The sequence below is a fragment of the Chrysemys picta genome, chromosome 13 (assembly GCF_011386835.1).
Source record: "Chrysemys picta bellii isolate R12L10 chromosome 13, ASM1138683v2, whole genome shotgun sequence".
Lineage (NCBI taxonomy): Eukaryota > Metazoa > Chordata > Testudines > Emydidae > Chrysemys > Chrysemys picta.
Window position 1 is genome coordinate 21328926 of NC_088803.1, and position 18198 is coordinate 21347123.

The 18198-nt window shown below is 41.9% G+C and overlaps 1 protein-coding gene and 1 pseudogene across 1 annotated transcript; both read left to right on the forward strand.

The window, feature by feature from the left end:
* Positions 1–4719: 4719 nt before the first annotated feature.
* LOC135975175 (olfactory receptor 10A7-like) lies at positions 4720–5741 on the forward strand (annotated as a pseudogene).
* A 6803-nt stretch (positions 5742–12544) lies between these two features.
* On the forward strand, positions 12545–13513 carry LOC135975104 (olfactory receptor 6N1-like). The gene has a single exon (XM_065565145.1). The coding sequence runs from the start codon at positions 12548–12550 to the stop codon at positions 13511–13513; it is 966 nt and encodes a 321-aa protein (XP_065421217.1). The 5' UTR covers positions 12545–12547.
* Positions 13514–18198: the final 4685 nt, after the last annotated feature.

The following is an 18198-nucleotide window of genomic DNA, read 5'->3' on the forward strand; positions in this document are numbered from 1 at the left end:
ATCCAATGGTTACAGGGTGTCCAAATTGTGTAGGCAGGGAAGAAATGCTGCACAAATCTTAAATAGTTTAGATGAGATAGAACAACAGTTGAGAACATCACAAATTGCATCAGTTGGATGGGGTATGAGAGAAGAAACGTGTAAATCATTGATGGATGCCTGTGAAATTGAACAAGTAGAGAAGCAGGATATAGATATTGAGAATGAGGCAAGAGGTACAAGAAATAGAATGGATAGGAAGAATCAACAGTTTTAGTTAGGAGATATGCCACTAAAAGCTAGATATAAATTTGATCACAGGGTATTTGACAAGGGTAGGAAGAGATTAGCACAGATTATTATGGGCGAACCAGACAAAACTAAATCTTGTATCCCCCTTTAATGAGATTGAACAGGATTATGTGGAGATATTAGATAAAATCAGCTATGGTAGTACAGCAGGATGGCCTCCAGCAGAGGAAAGGGCTGATAACACTGCTATCCAGCCAAAATGCTTCTGAAATAAATGTAGTCAAACTTTACTAATTCTGGGTCACTGAGAACGAAAATGATGCTTAAAATTGTTGATTGGCTCTAGTTTTCAAGATATGCTATTGGGTCAGTATATACGACCCTTGACTTGGGAATGTCAGAGGATAAGTGAGTTATAAAGGGAAGGGATCTCAATTTAACCAGAAATGACTAAAATACATCTTTGACTGGATCTATGAATAAATCTATGACTGGGTTTGGACAGTACTTGCTTTTTAGGCAAAACAATGAATGATGCAATCTGAAGCTGGTATTGCGTCATCCATGATATGAATTGCATCATGTTATTCCTAGAAGTCATGGATGATGCAATCATAACAAAGTTTACATCACTCTGCTGAACAAATTGCCCTATATCAGCTCTAGAAATCATACAGTGTCGTGCTCTCTTATTTGTCAGTGTTTGATTTTGCAAAGGGACACACTTCTGTTTAGCCAAAGTGAGCAGAGATGCCTCGTACTTGTGTGAACAGTGCAGATAACTTCTGCTATGTTTGTGGTGAAGTGACTTTTGCATCACAAAAGCGCAGTATAACCACTATGGTTAAGAAAGCCTATCACCTTTATTTTGGCTGCAAAATTGGAGATCAGGACAAGAGGTGGGCCCCACACATATGCTGCAACACTTGTGCAACAAATCTTCGCCAGTGGTTGAACAGGAAAAGGAAATCTATGCCTTTTGCAGTGCCAATGATTTGGAGAGAGCCAACAGATCATACCAGCAATTGTTCCTTCTGCATGGTGCCTCCAGTTGTGAAAGGTGTGTCAAAGAAGAAAAAGTGGACTGTGCATTATCCAAACATTCCATCAGCTATACACCCAGTACCCCACGGAGAAGGACTGCCGGTTCCTGATGCACCAGAATCATTCTCACTTGAGTCAGATGAGGAAGAGGAAGAGGATGAAACTTCTGGTCCTGAACCATCAATGTCACAGGACCCACATTTTCTCCCATCCTCCTCCTCTGAACCACACCTCATAACACAAGGTGAACTGAATGACCTTGTCAGGGATTTGGAACTACCCAAGAGTAAGGCAGAGCTGTTGGGCTCCAGACTACAGCAGTGGAATCTCCTGGCAGGTGATGTTAGGGTTTCCATGTTCCGTGACCGTCAAAAGGATCTTGTCCCATTCTTCTTCATGGAAGATGATCTTGTAGCCTGCAACAACATTGATGGTGTGATGGCAGCCCTCAACATCGTTCACGATCCAGATGAGTGGAGACTCTTCATTGATTCATCGAAGACGAGTCTTAACGCTGTTTTACTGCATAATGGCAATGTTTTGCCATCAATTCCAGTTGGTCATGCAGTCCATATGAAGGAAACCTATGACAACATGAAACAACTTTTGTGGTGAATAAACTATGACCAACACTAGTGGCAGCTTTGTGGTGATTTGAAGGTTGTCTTTTACATTGATTTTATTGTATGGAATTTTCTAACAAAATCACCTCTCTTTCCATATCTGCATGATTCAGCTAGCCCAGGTTCTCAACAAATCTTGACAAGAAGAGACCTGATAGCAGTATGCACATTTCTTATTATTCTTATTACATTAGTGCCTAGAAGCCAACCAAGAAAGCCGCACCATTGTGTTGGGCAAACTACAAACACAGAGTAAGGGACAGTCCTGGGCAGGATGCAAAGATGAATTAACCAGCAGACTAAAAAGCATAATTTTAGGAATAAAGGGCAGAAAAAACGTAACAGAGATCTACAATACTGGCCTGAGAAATAATCTCCAAGGGAAGAGGTGGAAGCTACTTGCTTGTCATATTTAAAGCTAACCTGGACAGACCACTAATATATTTGCAACAGGAAACAATCCCATCCTAGGTGGTATGTAAAATGTCTTTTCTGTCCTGAGATTTTATTCCTTATATGAAGTAAATATAATTAAAAAACAAAAACTCCCATCTCAGTAGAAATGAACAGACTTGAGAAGCCTATTGAGTCATATGTCACTTCCCGGGTTCCTGGGTTTCCAATACCGAATGACCCTCCCAGCTACATAGACACCCTGTTTCTAGCCTGATTAATTTAGTTTTAGATTCCAACCACTGTATCTTGCCCTGCCTTTCTCTGCTAGATTAAAGAGCCTTCAGCCATCAGAAATCATCTCCCATTATAGGTACTTTCTTTCATATGCTAATTCACTGAGATTCTCAAGTCTTTCACTAAAAAGCAGATTTTCTTTGTTTATTGGTTGAAATTAGGGATGTGGATTAATCACAGTTAACCCACGAGATTAAATGTAAAGAATTAATCACAATTAATTGCAGTTTTAATTGCATTGTTAAACAATACCAATTGAAATGTATTAAATATTTTTGAATGTTTTTTCTGCATTTTCAAATATATAGATTTCAATTATAACACAGAAGTGTAAAGTGTACACTGTTCACTTAATATTATATTATTTTTATTACAAATATTTGCACTGTAAAAATGATAAAAGAAACAGTATTTTTCAATTCACCTCATATAAGTACTGTAGTGCAATCTCCATTGTGAAAGTGCAACTTACAAATGTAGATTTTTGTTACATAACTGCACTCAAAAACAAAACAATGCAAAACTGAAGAACCTACAAGTCCACTCAGTCCTACTTCTCATTCAGCCAATCATTAAGAAAAACAAGTTTATTTACATTTATGGGAGATAATGCTGCCCACTTCTTATTTACAATGTACGCCAGAAAGTGAGAACGGGCATTCGCATGGGACTTTTGGAGCTGGCATTGCAAGGTACATGCCAGATATGCTCAACATTCATAGCCCCTTCATGCTTCAGCCAACATAAGGACAAGCTTCCATGCTGATGATGCTCATTAAAACAGGAATGTTTTAATTAAATTTGTGACTGAACTCCTTAGGGGAGAATTATATGTCTCCAGCTCTATTTTACCAATATTCTGCCATATTTCATTTTATAGTAGTCTCAGATGATGACCCAAAACATGTTGTTCATTTTAAGAACACTTTCACTGCAGATTTGACAAAATGCAAAGAAGGTACTAATGTGAAATTTCTAAAGATAGCTACAGCACTCAAGCCAAGGCTTAAGAATCTGAAGCACCTTCTAAAATCTAAGAGGGATGAGGTGTGGAGCATGCTTTCAGAAGTCCTAAAAGAGAAACACTCCGATGCAGAAACTACAGAACCCAAACCACCAAAAAAGAAAATCAACCTTCTGTTGGTGGCATTTGACTCAGATGATGAAAATGAACCAGCATCAGTCTGCATTGCTATGGATTTTTATAAAGCAGAACCTGTCATCAGCATGAACACATGTCCTCTGGAATGGTGGTTGAAACATGAAAGGACATATGAATCCTTAGTGCATGTGGCATGTAAACATCTTGTGACACCAGCTACAACAGTGCCATGTGAACACTTGTTCTCAGTTTCAGGTGACATTGTGAATAAGAAGTGGGCAGCATTATCTCCTGCAAATGGAAACAAACTTGTTTGTCTGAGCGATTGGCTGAACAGGAAATAGGACTGAGTGGACTTGTAGGCTCTGTAGTTTTACATTGTTTTATTTTTGAATGCAGTTATATTTGTACATAATTCTATATTTCTAAGTTCAATTTTCATGATAAAGAGATTGCACTACAGTACTTGTGTTAGGTGAATTGAAAAATACTATTTCTTGTTTTTTTACAGTGCAAATATTTCTAAAAAATAAATATAAAGTAAGCACTGTACACTTTGTATTCTGTGTTATCATTGAAATCAATATATTTGAAAATATGGAAAACATCCCAAATATTTAAATAAATGGTATTCTATTATTGTTTAACAGTGTGCTTAATCGCACTATTAATCACAATTAATTTTTTTAATCGCTTGAGAGCCCTAGTTGAAATGAACTTAGGTTACCACTTACCCATTTAAATTTTCAATCTAGCCAAAGACCTGTTTGGAATCCAATAAATTTTTATCTTTCCACTAGGTATAAGCTACATCTAAGCTCCATGTATATGTATCAATTTTGCATTTCAGTCACTAGCCTTCATGGCATGAAAACCAACTCCTCCTCTTCAGCTTCTAGACACAGTTGGGTTAATGACCAGTGGGGAAAGCATGAGTTTGAACCATTTTGGAATTAAATTTATGATGCTTCATTAAAGTACAACACTAATTATATTTTGGGTTTCTTTCTGTTGCAGCAGCTACACTCAATGGCAAACACAGAACGGGAAAACCAAACATTTGTTACAGAATTCATCCTCCTGGGGTTTGGGGATCTCCCCAAGCTGCAGCTCCTTCTCTTCCTGCTGTTTTTAGTGATCTACATTGTGACCATGACTGGGAACATCCTCATGGTTGCGCTAGTTGTGACTGATCAGCACCTGCACACCCCTATGTACTTCTTTCTGGGGAACTTGTCCTGCTTGGAGACCTGCTACACCTCCACCATCCTGCCCAGGCTGCTGGCTAGTCTCCTGACTGGGGACAGAATCATCTCATTCAGCGGCTGCCTCACACAATATTACTTTTTTTGTTTTTCTGGCATGCTCAGAATGCTATCTCCTAGCAGCAATGTTTTACGATCGGTGTTTAGCGATATGTAAACCCCTGCACTATTCAGCCCTTATGAATGGCAGATCCTGTCTCTGGCTAGCAGCAGGGTCTTGGATAAGCGGATTCCTCTCCGGTATCGTATCAACGTAATCAATTTGTTAGTCTCTAAGGTGCCACAAGTCCTCCTGTTCTTCTTTTAACGTAATCAATGTGTCAGTTAATTTTCTGCAGCCCCAATGAAATTGACCATTTCTTTTGTGATTTTGTCCCAATGATGAAGCTCACGTGCAGTGACATTCAACTGATGAAAGTTTTGTCTTTTATGCTGTCTGTGATTTTCTCTCTGATCCCATTTCTCTTAACTGCGACATCCTACATTTATATCATCTCCATCATTCTGAGCATCCCGTCCACCACAGGGAGGAAAAAAGCCTTTTCCACCTGTTCCTCTCACCTCATCATGGTGAGACTTTTCTACGGGACCATAATTGTTGCCTATCTGTTTCCAACAACCAATAGGCTGAAAGACCTAAGCAAAGTGTTCTCTGTCTTCTACACTGTCCTGACTCCCCTGGCCAATCCTTTCATATACAGCCTGAGAAACAAAGAAGTGAAGGAGGCCCTGAGGACAGCTCTTGGGAAATATAATAATTTCCTGAGTTCAAAAAATTCTACCTAACTAGGGGAGGGAGGGTTAGGTTAAAATGAGCTAGACACACAAATAAGTAAAAATATTATCTGCACAAAAGTGTTTTCCCTGAGGAGATGGAGAGAAAATCAAAGAACCACAAGCTGCTCATATGAAAGCTCGGAAGGATTAGATTTTTTTTCAGTAAGCTTCGGTGATCGATTTCACTGTACACATGAGCCGGCAAAAAAAAAAAAAAACATTTCCATCAACAAAGTTTACAGACTGACAAAGTAAGAAAAATGCTGTTTGAGAACATATTAGAATGTGATTTAAGAATATTGACTTTGTGTATTTTGACATATGATGGTGACAATTTGTGTTTTAATGATTATAAAGCTTTAATTTCATGAATCTCAGTGTCTGTCATTAAGTAATCGTTTGACACCCCTAGTCTCTCACACACACAAACCCCATAATTTTGGGGAAGAGTGAAAATTTAAATCAATACAAATAAAAAATATAATGCTTAAATACAAACATTGATATTATCCATTGAAATTATTTAAAAAAATCAAAATGTAATTCTGCCCAGCCTAGTCATATACCATGGTGATGGGTGTGGTATAGGTGGAAGAATAGAATGGAATAAAACAAAAAAATTGTGTACAGGTTGCATCAGGACATGCTCCTGCCATCCCATATCTTGAAAGCATGGAAATCAGAAGGTAAGGGAAAAAGCACCCCCCCCCACACACACCCTGACATCACTAGCTACATTCACATAGCAGCAAAAGCCTCACGGTAGGGTGATGTGTTTTACCCCCAGCATTGCAGACAATCTCCAACTGACACTAAAGTTCAATATACACCCCAGCTTTGTCACACGTGCACTCCAACACAACACTCCCATGGTGACCTCAGCCACATTAAGGAAGCACGACTTCAAATTGCACGGCGCACGCGACTGGTGTGCTGATTTGTTGATACAAGAGGACCTGAGGTCACCATTGTAGTTTAGTGAGCTGGCCCTGTGGGGCGTGGGGGAACCAGGAGACCTGTTCTGCTACTATCTAATTCAAGTATTTCAGAACTCAGATACTCAGACAAAGCATAGACCAGTATCTTTGAGCAGAATGACCCCAGATTTCCCTATTCGGTTTCCATAGGAACATAGGAATTGCCAGACCAAATCAGACACTAGGTTCATCTAGGTCAGTATCCTGTCAGACAGTGGCCAGACCCAGATGTGTAAGAGGAAGGTGGAAGAACCCCACAGGAGGTGGATGTGGGATAACCTGCCCTGCCCCCCATATAGCTCTCACCTTGAGCTCTAACACTTGGAGATTAGCTTAAACCCTGAAGCAGGAGGTTTAACATCCCGTCCGGAATTCTGGTTGCCATTCATTACGAGAACTCTGGACATGACTGATATCCATGTAAATATGCAACCTATGACATTCCAACTTGTGATGCCTTGCAGCGTAGTAATGACCATGATGTGCCCACTGGTTAGTTACCTTGGAACAAACCCGCAGCAGTGACTTACAGCTGCTTTTCACCACCTCCAATATTTCCACTTAGGACGCCAGTTTGAATACTTCGTCCTGTGCCATATCTAGAGTCAGTAAGACCAGGGATAGGGGAGATTAGTCAGGTGGCCTACAGATGTCCAGGTTCCATTTTGTAACCAGGGAGGGGCTCAGAAGAGCTGAATATAAAAGGACCCATTGATAAAAAAACCCTTTCCAACTACCATCCCTGCAATCTCTCTGGCACTATTACAGTTACAGATTTTAGAACTCCTCATGAAGCTTGGGATGAACATTGGCCACAGCAAAGATCATAACACCTAAGAAGTTTACTTTAAAATAGGGTTTCACCAAAAATTCAGCCCTGTGCATAACCCTAGTAGTCCAGCATTCTCAGTCCTGGGGCATTTCCTTTCCCGTTTCAAATGATTTATTTTCTGCTCCTTCAGGAGAGGCAGGAATCTCTCAGAAATGAGAATCCAATACACAGAATGGTCAGGCAAGTAACAGGGCACGTCCCAGGAACAACACTGGAACCATAGAGAAGCTATTTCAGTAGCTATCCGGATACAGCCCAGAGGGCTGTTGCATCAAAAATGCATGAACAGTTAATTCATGATGCAAAAGCGTGAGAGAGAAGCACAGCGACACGCGTCAGAGAGGTCACACAGAAGTACCCTGCCTTGCCCAGCTCCCACCAGCTGGTGATGACCCAGCTTTCATCCTTAGTGTCCTGGGCTGAAAGTATTTTGTGGGGAAAGGTCCTTGCACCCTAGTCCTGCTCCTGCCATATGGGCTGAGATCCCTGAGAGGAGGATTCCCAGCCTGTTTGTGGCCACCTCTGTTCCAGGACTGGTGTATATAGTGTAAAAATAAACAACTTCACTAGGAAATTACCCAAACTCCCCATCACTGGATTCTCCTCCAGTGAGAAACCAACCTACACAACGTTGAGTTCTGCCCCCGCTCAGTGGAAGAGTCAGAGTATTGCTAAAGATATATTTGTAATTAACAACAAATTTCCTTGGGAGAAATATTTCCATTGGGGGTGGGTGGGTGAGTGTGAGTGTGAGATTTCCTTCCAGCCAAATCTCTTGTTTGCAAACTATGGATGAAATTTACTTTACATTCAGTTTCCAGTGCACTTGTGAAACTGCTCGGCTTCAACGCCCAATGCAGCAGACCTGACTCAGCTTAGCCATTGTTACCCTGGGAGTGGTTCCAACGACAGCAGTTGGACACCTGACATGAGCCAAGATTACTGAGCAGAGTCACTCTCTGTAGGGCCATGCACTCCATGGGTGCGGCGTTACAGTTCAGCCATGCACAGCAATGACCTCAGACAGCAGGGAGCAGACAGATGATTCTTCTGGGCATGGGAGGCTGGTTGCATCAGGACAGTTGTTTGTATTGTCTGCACAGAAAACTCAGCACTAACTCCCCAGGCTCAGCCCCTTTGGAGGTGGAATCAGGGGAAATGCAGCCTGCCGTGGAGAAGGATACAAATATGAGGTGACCTCTGGACTGTTTAAACAGAGGGGGAAGAGCATGTTCTAACATAGATGACAGCAGTTGTTTGTCCCTTCAGGTAGATGCACATGTCTTTGCTGAGAAGATCCAGTTTCTATCAAATGATGACATCCAAGAACTTCCGTGGTGGAAACAGACACCAGGCTGCCAAACACTGAGAAAGAAGAGTTCATTGCTTGAAGCTTCAGCCATCCTCTGGTTACAGGTGAACCCCCTCTTCCTGACTGCATTTCTATACCACCTTCCAAACTGAAGCATGAAGGTGCTTTGTGAATATTTCATGCAGCCTCATTGTAGCAAGTTATAGATATTGCAGAGGGGTGAAGATTGAGATTTTCAAAGCCACCTAGGAACTGGGTGTCCTGTTTTCCTATTCAGGAGAGTATTAATGTTTAGGTCCCATAGATAATTTGACAACCTAAATGATTTCTTTGTATTGATCTGCACCAAAAAGTGTTACAAAGTCACCTAAGCCAGGTCAACGTTTTCCAGGTAACAGCCTGACAGAGGCTGAAGTACCAAAATAGTCGGTTCTGGAACAAATTGGAATGTTGGGTTTCTCTATCACTTGAGAGAACATGGTAATGCAGTAATTGCCAGACTAGATCAGACCCAAGGGCAATCCTGTCCAGTGTCTTTCTCCAAGAGTCGTCAGCACTAGATGTTTCACAGGCAAATTTAAGTACACTGCAGCAGCAGTTGTGGGGTAATCTCCCCCCACACACACACACGTCATGTTGGTCTATAATAGTTAGACATTGGCTGAACCCCCAGAACATGAGGTTTAATATCCATTCCAAAACTATTGTTGCCATTAATCATGGTAACTCTGGGTATTTATATGGCCAGCAGGAATATCTAATCTATTCTGGAATCTAGTTAAGCCCTTCATCTCAATGACTTCCCTGAGCAATGAGTATGATGCTTCCAGTCTTGGTGCAGGAATGGGGTTGCCAACCTCAGGACAGACAGTTAAAACCCAGGGCACAACCTCTTATTGGTTGTGAGTTCTCAGCTTAGATTGCACCAAGCCACTGCCCAGAGTGTAAACATGTTAGGCACTTAAGCAGTCTTGACAGAGTCACCGACAGTCCAGCAGAGAAACGGGACAATAATTTATTGATAAGTCCGATCTTTACTGTTGAAGCTAGAGAGGCTTTGCAACCATTTGTAAAATTAGTGCCTCGGCTACTGATAGGGTTATGGTTAATGATTTATGGGGCCTTTTACATTTGGATTCTCATATTACAAAAAAACCCCAAAAAACAACAACAAAAAACCCTTTGGTTTTCAAATATGCAAATCCCAGGATATTTTTAAAGGAAAACAGGACTATTTTAATTCCAAAGGTTCAGGATCCTGAAAAGTTAGCTAAACTCTCTTCTTGGAGATCTTTAACTATAGGATTTGTGTGGATTAGATAATAATATTTTAGCTAAATGATTCACTAGTGCAATTAAAATGTGTCATAGACAAAGGTTTTCTCTCCGGTCCTGGATGTGAAGAGAACGTATCCATTCTGGACAACTTGATTAAGGGAGTTAAGCAGAATGGAGATGAAATTGCTGTTGTGCCCATTGATTTGGCAAACGCATTTGAATCAATGCGGTGGGCTTGGCAGAATCAGTGGGGAAAGAAGACCCTGTTGAGCTTGATTCTAGTGGGACACTGAAGAGACATGATAGATATAGAATAAGTGGGAGGCATCCAGGCTGCCGATAAAATACCACTACCGTTATAAGTTTTTTCACTTACCTGGTGAGGCACTTTCCCTGCTGATTCTGCCAAGCCCATTCCCTTGGCTGTGGTTTCGCTAGATTGTACGTAGGAACAGTGGGAATCTCATTCACCCATTCATGCGCATCACTAATTAGATAATGAGGCATTTGGCTACATTTGTGCAGGTGTTGGGATATACACACATACACAATATACATACACACACACAATTATGATTCATATATCCATTTAATATATTATAGGTCATCGAGGCCTGGTATGATAGATGCGTGCCTGACATGAATGTGTGTGTTGCAAGTTAGCAACCGAAGCAAGGACTTAAGATCAAGGACTATTAGAACTCTATGTGCAAAAAAAAACAAAAAACACACACACACAATCTTATGCTCCAAGAAAAATACAGAAAATCATCAGAAAAGGAAATAACACCAGCTGAACTGATATAAATTTTTATAAGAATTGGAGGAAATGGCACGCCTTGGATCATGGCAGCACAACCAGGATTGTCGCTTTGAAATTGTGTGCCTAGTAAACAAAGGCAAAGAACCAATGATGCGACAGAATGGACTATAAATGGGTGCCTATGATTTCTGAAAAAAATCAACCTTTTATTGATCCAGAGCCCCGTGTGGATATAGATGTGGTGCTCAGCACCCACCAATTTTTCCCCGTGAGTGCTCCAGCCCTGGAGCACCCACGGAGTCAGCGCTTATGCATCCAAGTCTGATAAAAATAATTTTAAATGGATTATTAAACCTAGGTAATATGTATTTATTAAAATGTTAAAACCAATCTATATATTTCAAAGGACAGGTAAAATAGTAGCCATTAGAAACAATAGCACAAACTACTAACGTCTCATAAAATTTAAGATATGGAGAAACTAAAGAGACATAATGAGGAATAGTAGGATGCACAGAATGGGTTTCTGGGATCACTACTTATCACTAAATAGGGCCGGCATATCAGCAGTGGCATACAATGCAAGCCTACAATGATTTTCCTTAAAATGCTTGCTTTTTCCCATTCCCACAGGCTTCGGTAACACATCACTACCCTCGCTTTGTTTACCACATGACCCAATTATGAACCCAGAGAAGTGTATGACCTTGCCTCCAGAGATCTTCTTAATTTCCTCTTCCAGCTCAGAGTAGTACTCCATCTTATCCCTGTGGGCTACCTCCAAACTACCAGCCTTGTCTTCCCGATGGACTGTGGCATCCACTACAGCAACTATACTGGTCTTCTACAGCAATTACATCTGGCTTCTGTACATTTTTTCTTTATTTCAAGGGTGTGTCTCTACTAATGCCCTCCATCCTAATTTACTGGCTTTGTCAATCAAAGCTTTCAATATTCTATTGTGTCTTCCAATATGGTCCTCTGTAGTCTTAAAGCATTGACCAGATATATTTGGGACTGTTTCCCTAACCTTACCGCACCATTCACACAATGCATTAACCTTCACTCTTCCTTTAGTGAATGTCTCCCGGTGGGGTGTAGAGTCACTCATCTGCAGTGTTGTGATAAAGGACGACTTGGCCAAAGAAGGGTGCTTTAAAAATGAATGACTAATATTCTTAAAATAACTAAACACCCCCACCCCCTGACACTTCAAATTCCTCCACCTAGTAAATGTTTCATCCATCTATGATTTGGGATTAGGTGTAGCAGCACTGTACACTAAAATCTTATTCACCAGATTCTCTCTGGCATATATCAAGAATAACTAACCATTCATCCCTTGATACATTATGCCACCTCCACTTTTGAATTAACATATTTGGGATTTGTACACTACATTTTGTCATCGCTAATCCCCCATCTCTAACTCTAGCATAAACTCTGGCATGGATACCAGTGTTCTGTTCTCAGACTGAAACTCCTGGCACTTTGCTCTGAAGTCTACATTTAGCCTTAACATTTCAGCCTCTAACCAGCAGAAGGGGATTTTCTGAATATTTATTAAATTAATTCACGAGACATGGTTAACTTAACTCTGTGTTCTTCCAATTCAATGGCAGTTTTTTTTAATTGTTCCCAGAGACTCAACCAATGGCTGACACAGACTGGAGAAATCAAACAGTCATCACGGAATTCACCCTCCTGGGATTTGGGGATCTCCCTGACCTGCACATTCTTCTGTTCCTGCTCTTCCTAGTAATCTACATTGCGACCATGGCTGGAAACATCCTCATTGTGGTGCTTGTTGTGGCTGATCAGCACCTTCACATCCCCATGTACATCTTCCTGGGGAGCTTCTCCTGCTTGGAGACCTGCTACACCTCCACCATCCTGCCCAGGGTGCTAGCCAGTTTCCTGACTGGAGACAGAACCATCTCAGTCAGTGGCTGCCTTACACAACTATATTTCTCTGGTTCTCTGGCATGTATGGAATGTTATCTCCTAGCGGCGATGTCTTATGATCGGTATTTAGCGATATGTAAACCCCTGCACTATTCAGCTCTGATGAATACTAGGGTTTGCCTCCAATTGGTTACTGGTTCATGGTTCAATGGTTTTTTGGCTATTACCATCTTTGTCTTATTTATATCACAGTTAATATTCTGTGGCCCAAATAAAATTGACCATTTTTATTGTGAATCCACCCCATTGATAAAACTCTCCTGCGGAGACACATACTTGATCATATTGCTGGATTTCATACTAGCCTGTGTATTCACCCTGCCTCCATTCCTACTAACCCTGATGTCCTACATCTGCATTATCGCCACCATCCTGAGAATCCCTTCCACCACAGGGAGGCAGAAGGCCTTTTCCACCTGCTCCTCTCACCTCACTGTGGTGACCATTTTCTATGGAACCATAATCATTGTGTACATGTTACTGAAACACGATACACTGAGAGACCTGAACAAAGTGTTCTCTCTTTGTTACACAGTCCTGACTCCCCTGGTAAATCCCCTCATCTACAGCCTGAGAAACAGAGAGGTCAAGGAAGCCTTGAGCAAAGCAGTCAGTAAATATGTTATTTTCACAAATATAGGCAGAGACTCCTAGATAATAACTTAGCCTGAGGTTTTCCAAGCTGCCTGGGTGATTTAAACAATCAGCCTCCAATAAAACTAAGTTGAAAACCTCCATTGAAAAATCTCACTTGGTGCTGTCCATTTAAGTGGAAAGACCTGGGAGGTAGGAGGCCGTAACCATGTTCCCATCATGGAGTTTTTAACTGGGCATCAGGTGGAGTGGAGATACAATTTTAACCAATTTTTTATATAATTGGTTAAATATAATATATTATTTTTATATTAAAAAAGCCATTTTTGACCAAAATAAATGTTTGGACAATAAAAATACTAACTCTTGGTGCAGCATAGATGGGGACGTAAACCTGGGAAATCTGCCACCCCAGAAATTGTGCTTATTGCCATCATAGCCCTCTGCAAACCAACCACCTTCTTTGCTCGCACACAGGCTGGGCACAAATGGCCAGGCCCCAGTGGTGACCTCTAGACACTTCCCCAGGAACATCTTCACAGCTCTTATCTGGGCTATGCCTGGCTGGGACCAACTCCGGCAAAGCAGCAGCCCCAGGCTCACTGAGCTGAGGGAGGCGGGAAGGTTGGGCAAACGAATAGGTGGATTCACAAGCCAGGGGCACTAGGACTGTCCAGACCCAGCTGGGAGTTTGCCAGGACACACAGAACTGAGGCTGTTCCTGGGGTCGGGTCTGTCAAACAGTGGTCAATGAAAGACCCAGCCTGTGGTCCTGCAGGGCACCAGCTGCTCTACTGCTGCCAACGGCACAGAGCCGTTTAAAGAGAGGGGACCTGTTACAATGAGCATCCCCAAAACTGACTACGACAAGGGCATGTCCTGAGGGGGTCGTTTTCAGGGAACAGTGTCTTGTCTGCCCCAGGTGCCTTAGACAGCTCTGCTCCATGCAGGGCTCTCTCCTCAGAGAGAGGCGACTTATGGCCAGAGGAAGTGGCTACCACCTACCAACAGGCAGAACCCTGTGATGCCAGACATGGCAGTGCTGGCTCAGTGACTGGGAGCACATCAGCTCCAGGAGGAGGGGAGCTGGGTACCGGTGAGAATGGGAAGGCTTCAGCACTTCAGGAAAGATTTTCCAAGGGACCTAATGGCAGTTAGGTACCCAAATCCCTTAGGAATGGGAGTAGGGCACTGAACTCCCATAAACGCCCTCTGAGAATCTCAGCCTGGAGAGCCACTGGGCTTCTGTCATGGTAGGTTCAGTCTCTGCATTTCCATTGGAAGGTAGGCAGGACTAGAGGCAGAAGATTGAAATCCCGGGTCAGAGTCAGTATCAGGGTCAAGAGTCAAGCCAAGGGTCAGAGCCGGAGACAGAATCAGGAATCAGGCCAAGGGTCAACCTGGTATCAGGGTTGTGGCTGGGATTCCAAGTACTGGGAGCTCAGGAACAGAGAAGCAGGGCAGGTGCGGCAGCTAGCTAGGGATCCGCATTGTTGCATGGACGCTTGGGTTTTGCGAGGTAGCAGACTCGCTTCCCAAGTCTGTGACTGCCAGGCACTGTACTTTGTATCTTGCTCGTGACTTAATCTCCTACCCTTCCTCGTATTCTTAAAGAATTGCAAAAGAGCTGATTTTATTGGGCCCCATTTCCCTTGTATTCTTGATAGATGTTGCAAAGAAAAAAATGTTACTTTAAGGCCACTGAGTTACTATAGAAAACCTCATTTCATTGGTATAGTCTTTACACTCCCGAAGGATTGGCTCTATCATTTCCCGGGCTTGGCATGTTACGCATAAGCCATCTTTATGCTTGTTAATTAGAAATAAATGACTATATAATCCACAATGCCCTGCTTAGAGCCACTTCGCTCTTCCTCTCAGGGCCTTGGATTATATCAAGCTTTTCAACTGTTGGACTCACTTCTTGGCATTTTTCCCTTTCATTGCATTTACCCACAGTTCTTACCATTCTTTCCTTTGCTCACCTTTTGATTAGGTGTTTAAATTCCAGTTTGCTTAAAGGGATCCCTAGGTCAACTCATTCATGATAAATAGCATTTTTTGCCTGCCTGCACCAGGATCCAGGCTATTACAATGGTTATATCCAGTTCCAGTCTGGTTGTTGTTAGCAGTAATATTTCATTTAGAAAATAATTTCTGCTGTCAGACTCACCACTGTAAGTTGCCTGAAGCCCTGATAAGGAGTCAGACAGGAGGGCCACAGCAGCTGGCCACACATCTAAACACGATTTAGTGATAGTGTAATTCCTATTAGCTCAGCCATAAAGATAGATACAAAATTAGTTAGCTGTATGGTTTTCTTAAGTACGAGTGAGTGCATGCAGGAAGCTGTTCCTGCTCTGTTCTTTTCTCTGTATGTATTTGGCAGTAGTGTTCCCACCTATAGCAAATCACTATAACTGCAACATCTTGTCTAGGATTCTTTTATTAATTTCATTATATAATTCCATATCTGTCTTGGCAGGGGGTGATTTGAGCGTTTTCCCATCGCTATACATTTTGGTCTCTTTTCAATCCCTGTTTTTCATTAAGAGCCATTGTCCACTTCCATACACTACTTACATGGGGAATTTTGAGTTTGTCCTAACTGACCTCCACTTAATTCCTAAGAATCATGTCATCTTAGTGTTATCTTCACTGTTGCCTAGTACTTTAGACCAAAAGGTTAAATCTAGGAGCTTCGTTCTAAGAATTATAGGTATTTCACCAGCTCCTGTGTGTAGTACACAGAGCTATAGTATTGAAGGCACATGATATGTAATCTAGTTCAGATTTGTGTCCATTGCCAACCCACAGGCCCAACATCCGTACTCTATAACTGGTCTAATTAACACACTGTATAGCATTATCACCATGTTCATATACACTCCTGTCATAACTATAAAGGGAAGGGTAACAGCTGTCCTGTGTACAGTACTATAAAATCCCTCCTGGCCAGAGACTCCAAAATCCTTTTCCCTGTAAAGGGTTAAGAAGCTCAGGTAACCTGGCTGGCATCTGACCAAAGGACCAATAAGGGGGCAAGATACTTTCAAATCTTGCGGGGGAGGGGGGGAAGGCTTTTGTTTGTGTTTTTTGTTTGGGAGGGCGTTCGCTCTCGGGACTGAGAGGGACCAGACATCAATCCAGGTTCTCCACATCTTTCTAAACAAGTCTCTCCTGTTTCAAACTTGTAAGTAAATAGCCAGGCAAGGCATCTTAGTTTTCCTTTTTCTCAACTTGTAAATGTACCTTTTACTAGAGTGTTTATCTTTGTTTGCTGTACTTTGAACCTAAGACTAGAGGGGAGTCCTCTGAGCTCTTTAAGTTTGATTACCCTGTAAGGTTAATTTCCATAATGATTTTACAGAGATGATTTTTACCTTTTTCTTTAATTAAAAGCCTTCTTTTTAAGAACCTGATTGATTTTTCCTTGTTTTAGATCCAAGGGGTTTGGATCTTGATACACCAGGAGTTGGTGGGAGGAAGGAGGGGGGATGGTTAATTTCTCCTTGTTTTAGATCCAAGGGGGTTGAATCTGTATTGACCAGGAGTTGGTGGGAGGAAGGAGGGGGATGGTTAATTTCTCCTTGTTTTAAGATCCAAGGGGTTTGGATCTGTATTCACCAGGGAATTGGTGAAAGGTTTCTCAAGGCTTCCCAGGGAGGGAATCCATTGGGAAATGGTGGCAGCGGACCAGAGCTAAGCTGGTAGTTAAGCTTAGAAGTTTTTATGCAGGCCCCTACATTTGTACCCTAAAGTTCAAAGTGGGGATACAGCCTTGACAACTCCCCAGGATGGTCCAGAGATCTGTTTTACTTTTGCACTTATCTAACACTTTCAGTATGCTCCCTCCAAGTGAGCTTGTTACCAAAGGTCACACCTAGGAATTTGTAATGTCACTATATTTATCTGTGGGTCATGCAGCTGTAACTTTCCACCTTTGCGGCTTTTCCTTGTTGTGAAGATCCTTCCCTTTGCTTTGTCTGAGAATGCGAAGCCCCACCTCTGCAGCACTTCTCTTAAGTGCATCATTGATTCTTTCAGAGGCATTTTCAAGGTTTCTGTTTTGGTCTGTATGGCACAGTCAGCCAACAACATGATCCCTATTCCTGTACTCATCTCATCAGGACGAGCATTTATCAGAATGTTGTAGCCTGGCCTAACTAAACACCCCTGTGGAGTTCCACCTGCAATTGATTATATGTTGGGAAACGCTCTCTCTATTCGGATTTGTGCAGTTCTTTTGCCTAAGAAGGCCTTTATCAGTCCATACAGTCTTCCTATATTACCTATCGAGGCCACTTTATGCAGTAGTTCCTCTCTCCATAAAACATTGGATGCTTTTCCTATGTCCAGGAAGGTTAGTATAATTAATTCTAGGATTCTCATGATTTTTGGTGCTTCTGTCTCTATCCTGACAACATGGTCAATCACACTCCTACCTCGCCAGAGCCCGCTTTGCATTCCATCTATGAACCTGCCTCTTTCTAGATGTGCTACTGATCTCTTCCTTGCCATCCTTTCCCTGGTTTTACCTAAATCAGATTACAGCTTCCATTTCAAACAGTGATCCTAAGGCTGCGGCTCTTGACACAAGTGACTCTTTAATGTGTCTCCTTTGCAGCCCATGATATTAACACACTGAGATTTAATTAACTTAAGTTATTAACCAATCAGGAGGCTTTTACTGTGTTATTAACCAATCGTAGTTGATAAAATACTACTTGGTTTGTCATTTTGCC

Bases quoted from the DNA above. Each gene is read 5' to 3' on its own strand.
- LOC135975104 (XM_065565145.1), top strand. From the start codon at position 12,548: ATGGCTGACACAGACTGGAGAAATCAAACAGTCATCACGGAATTCACC.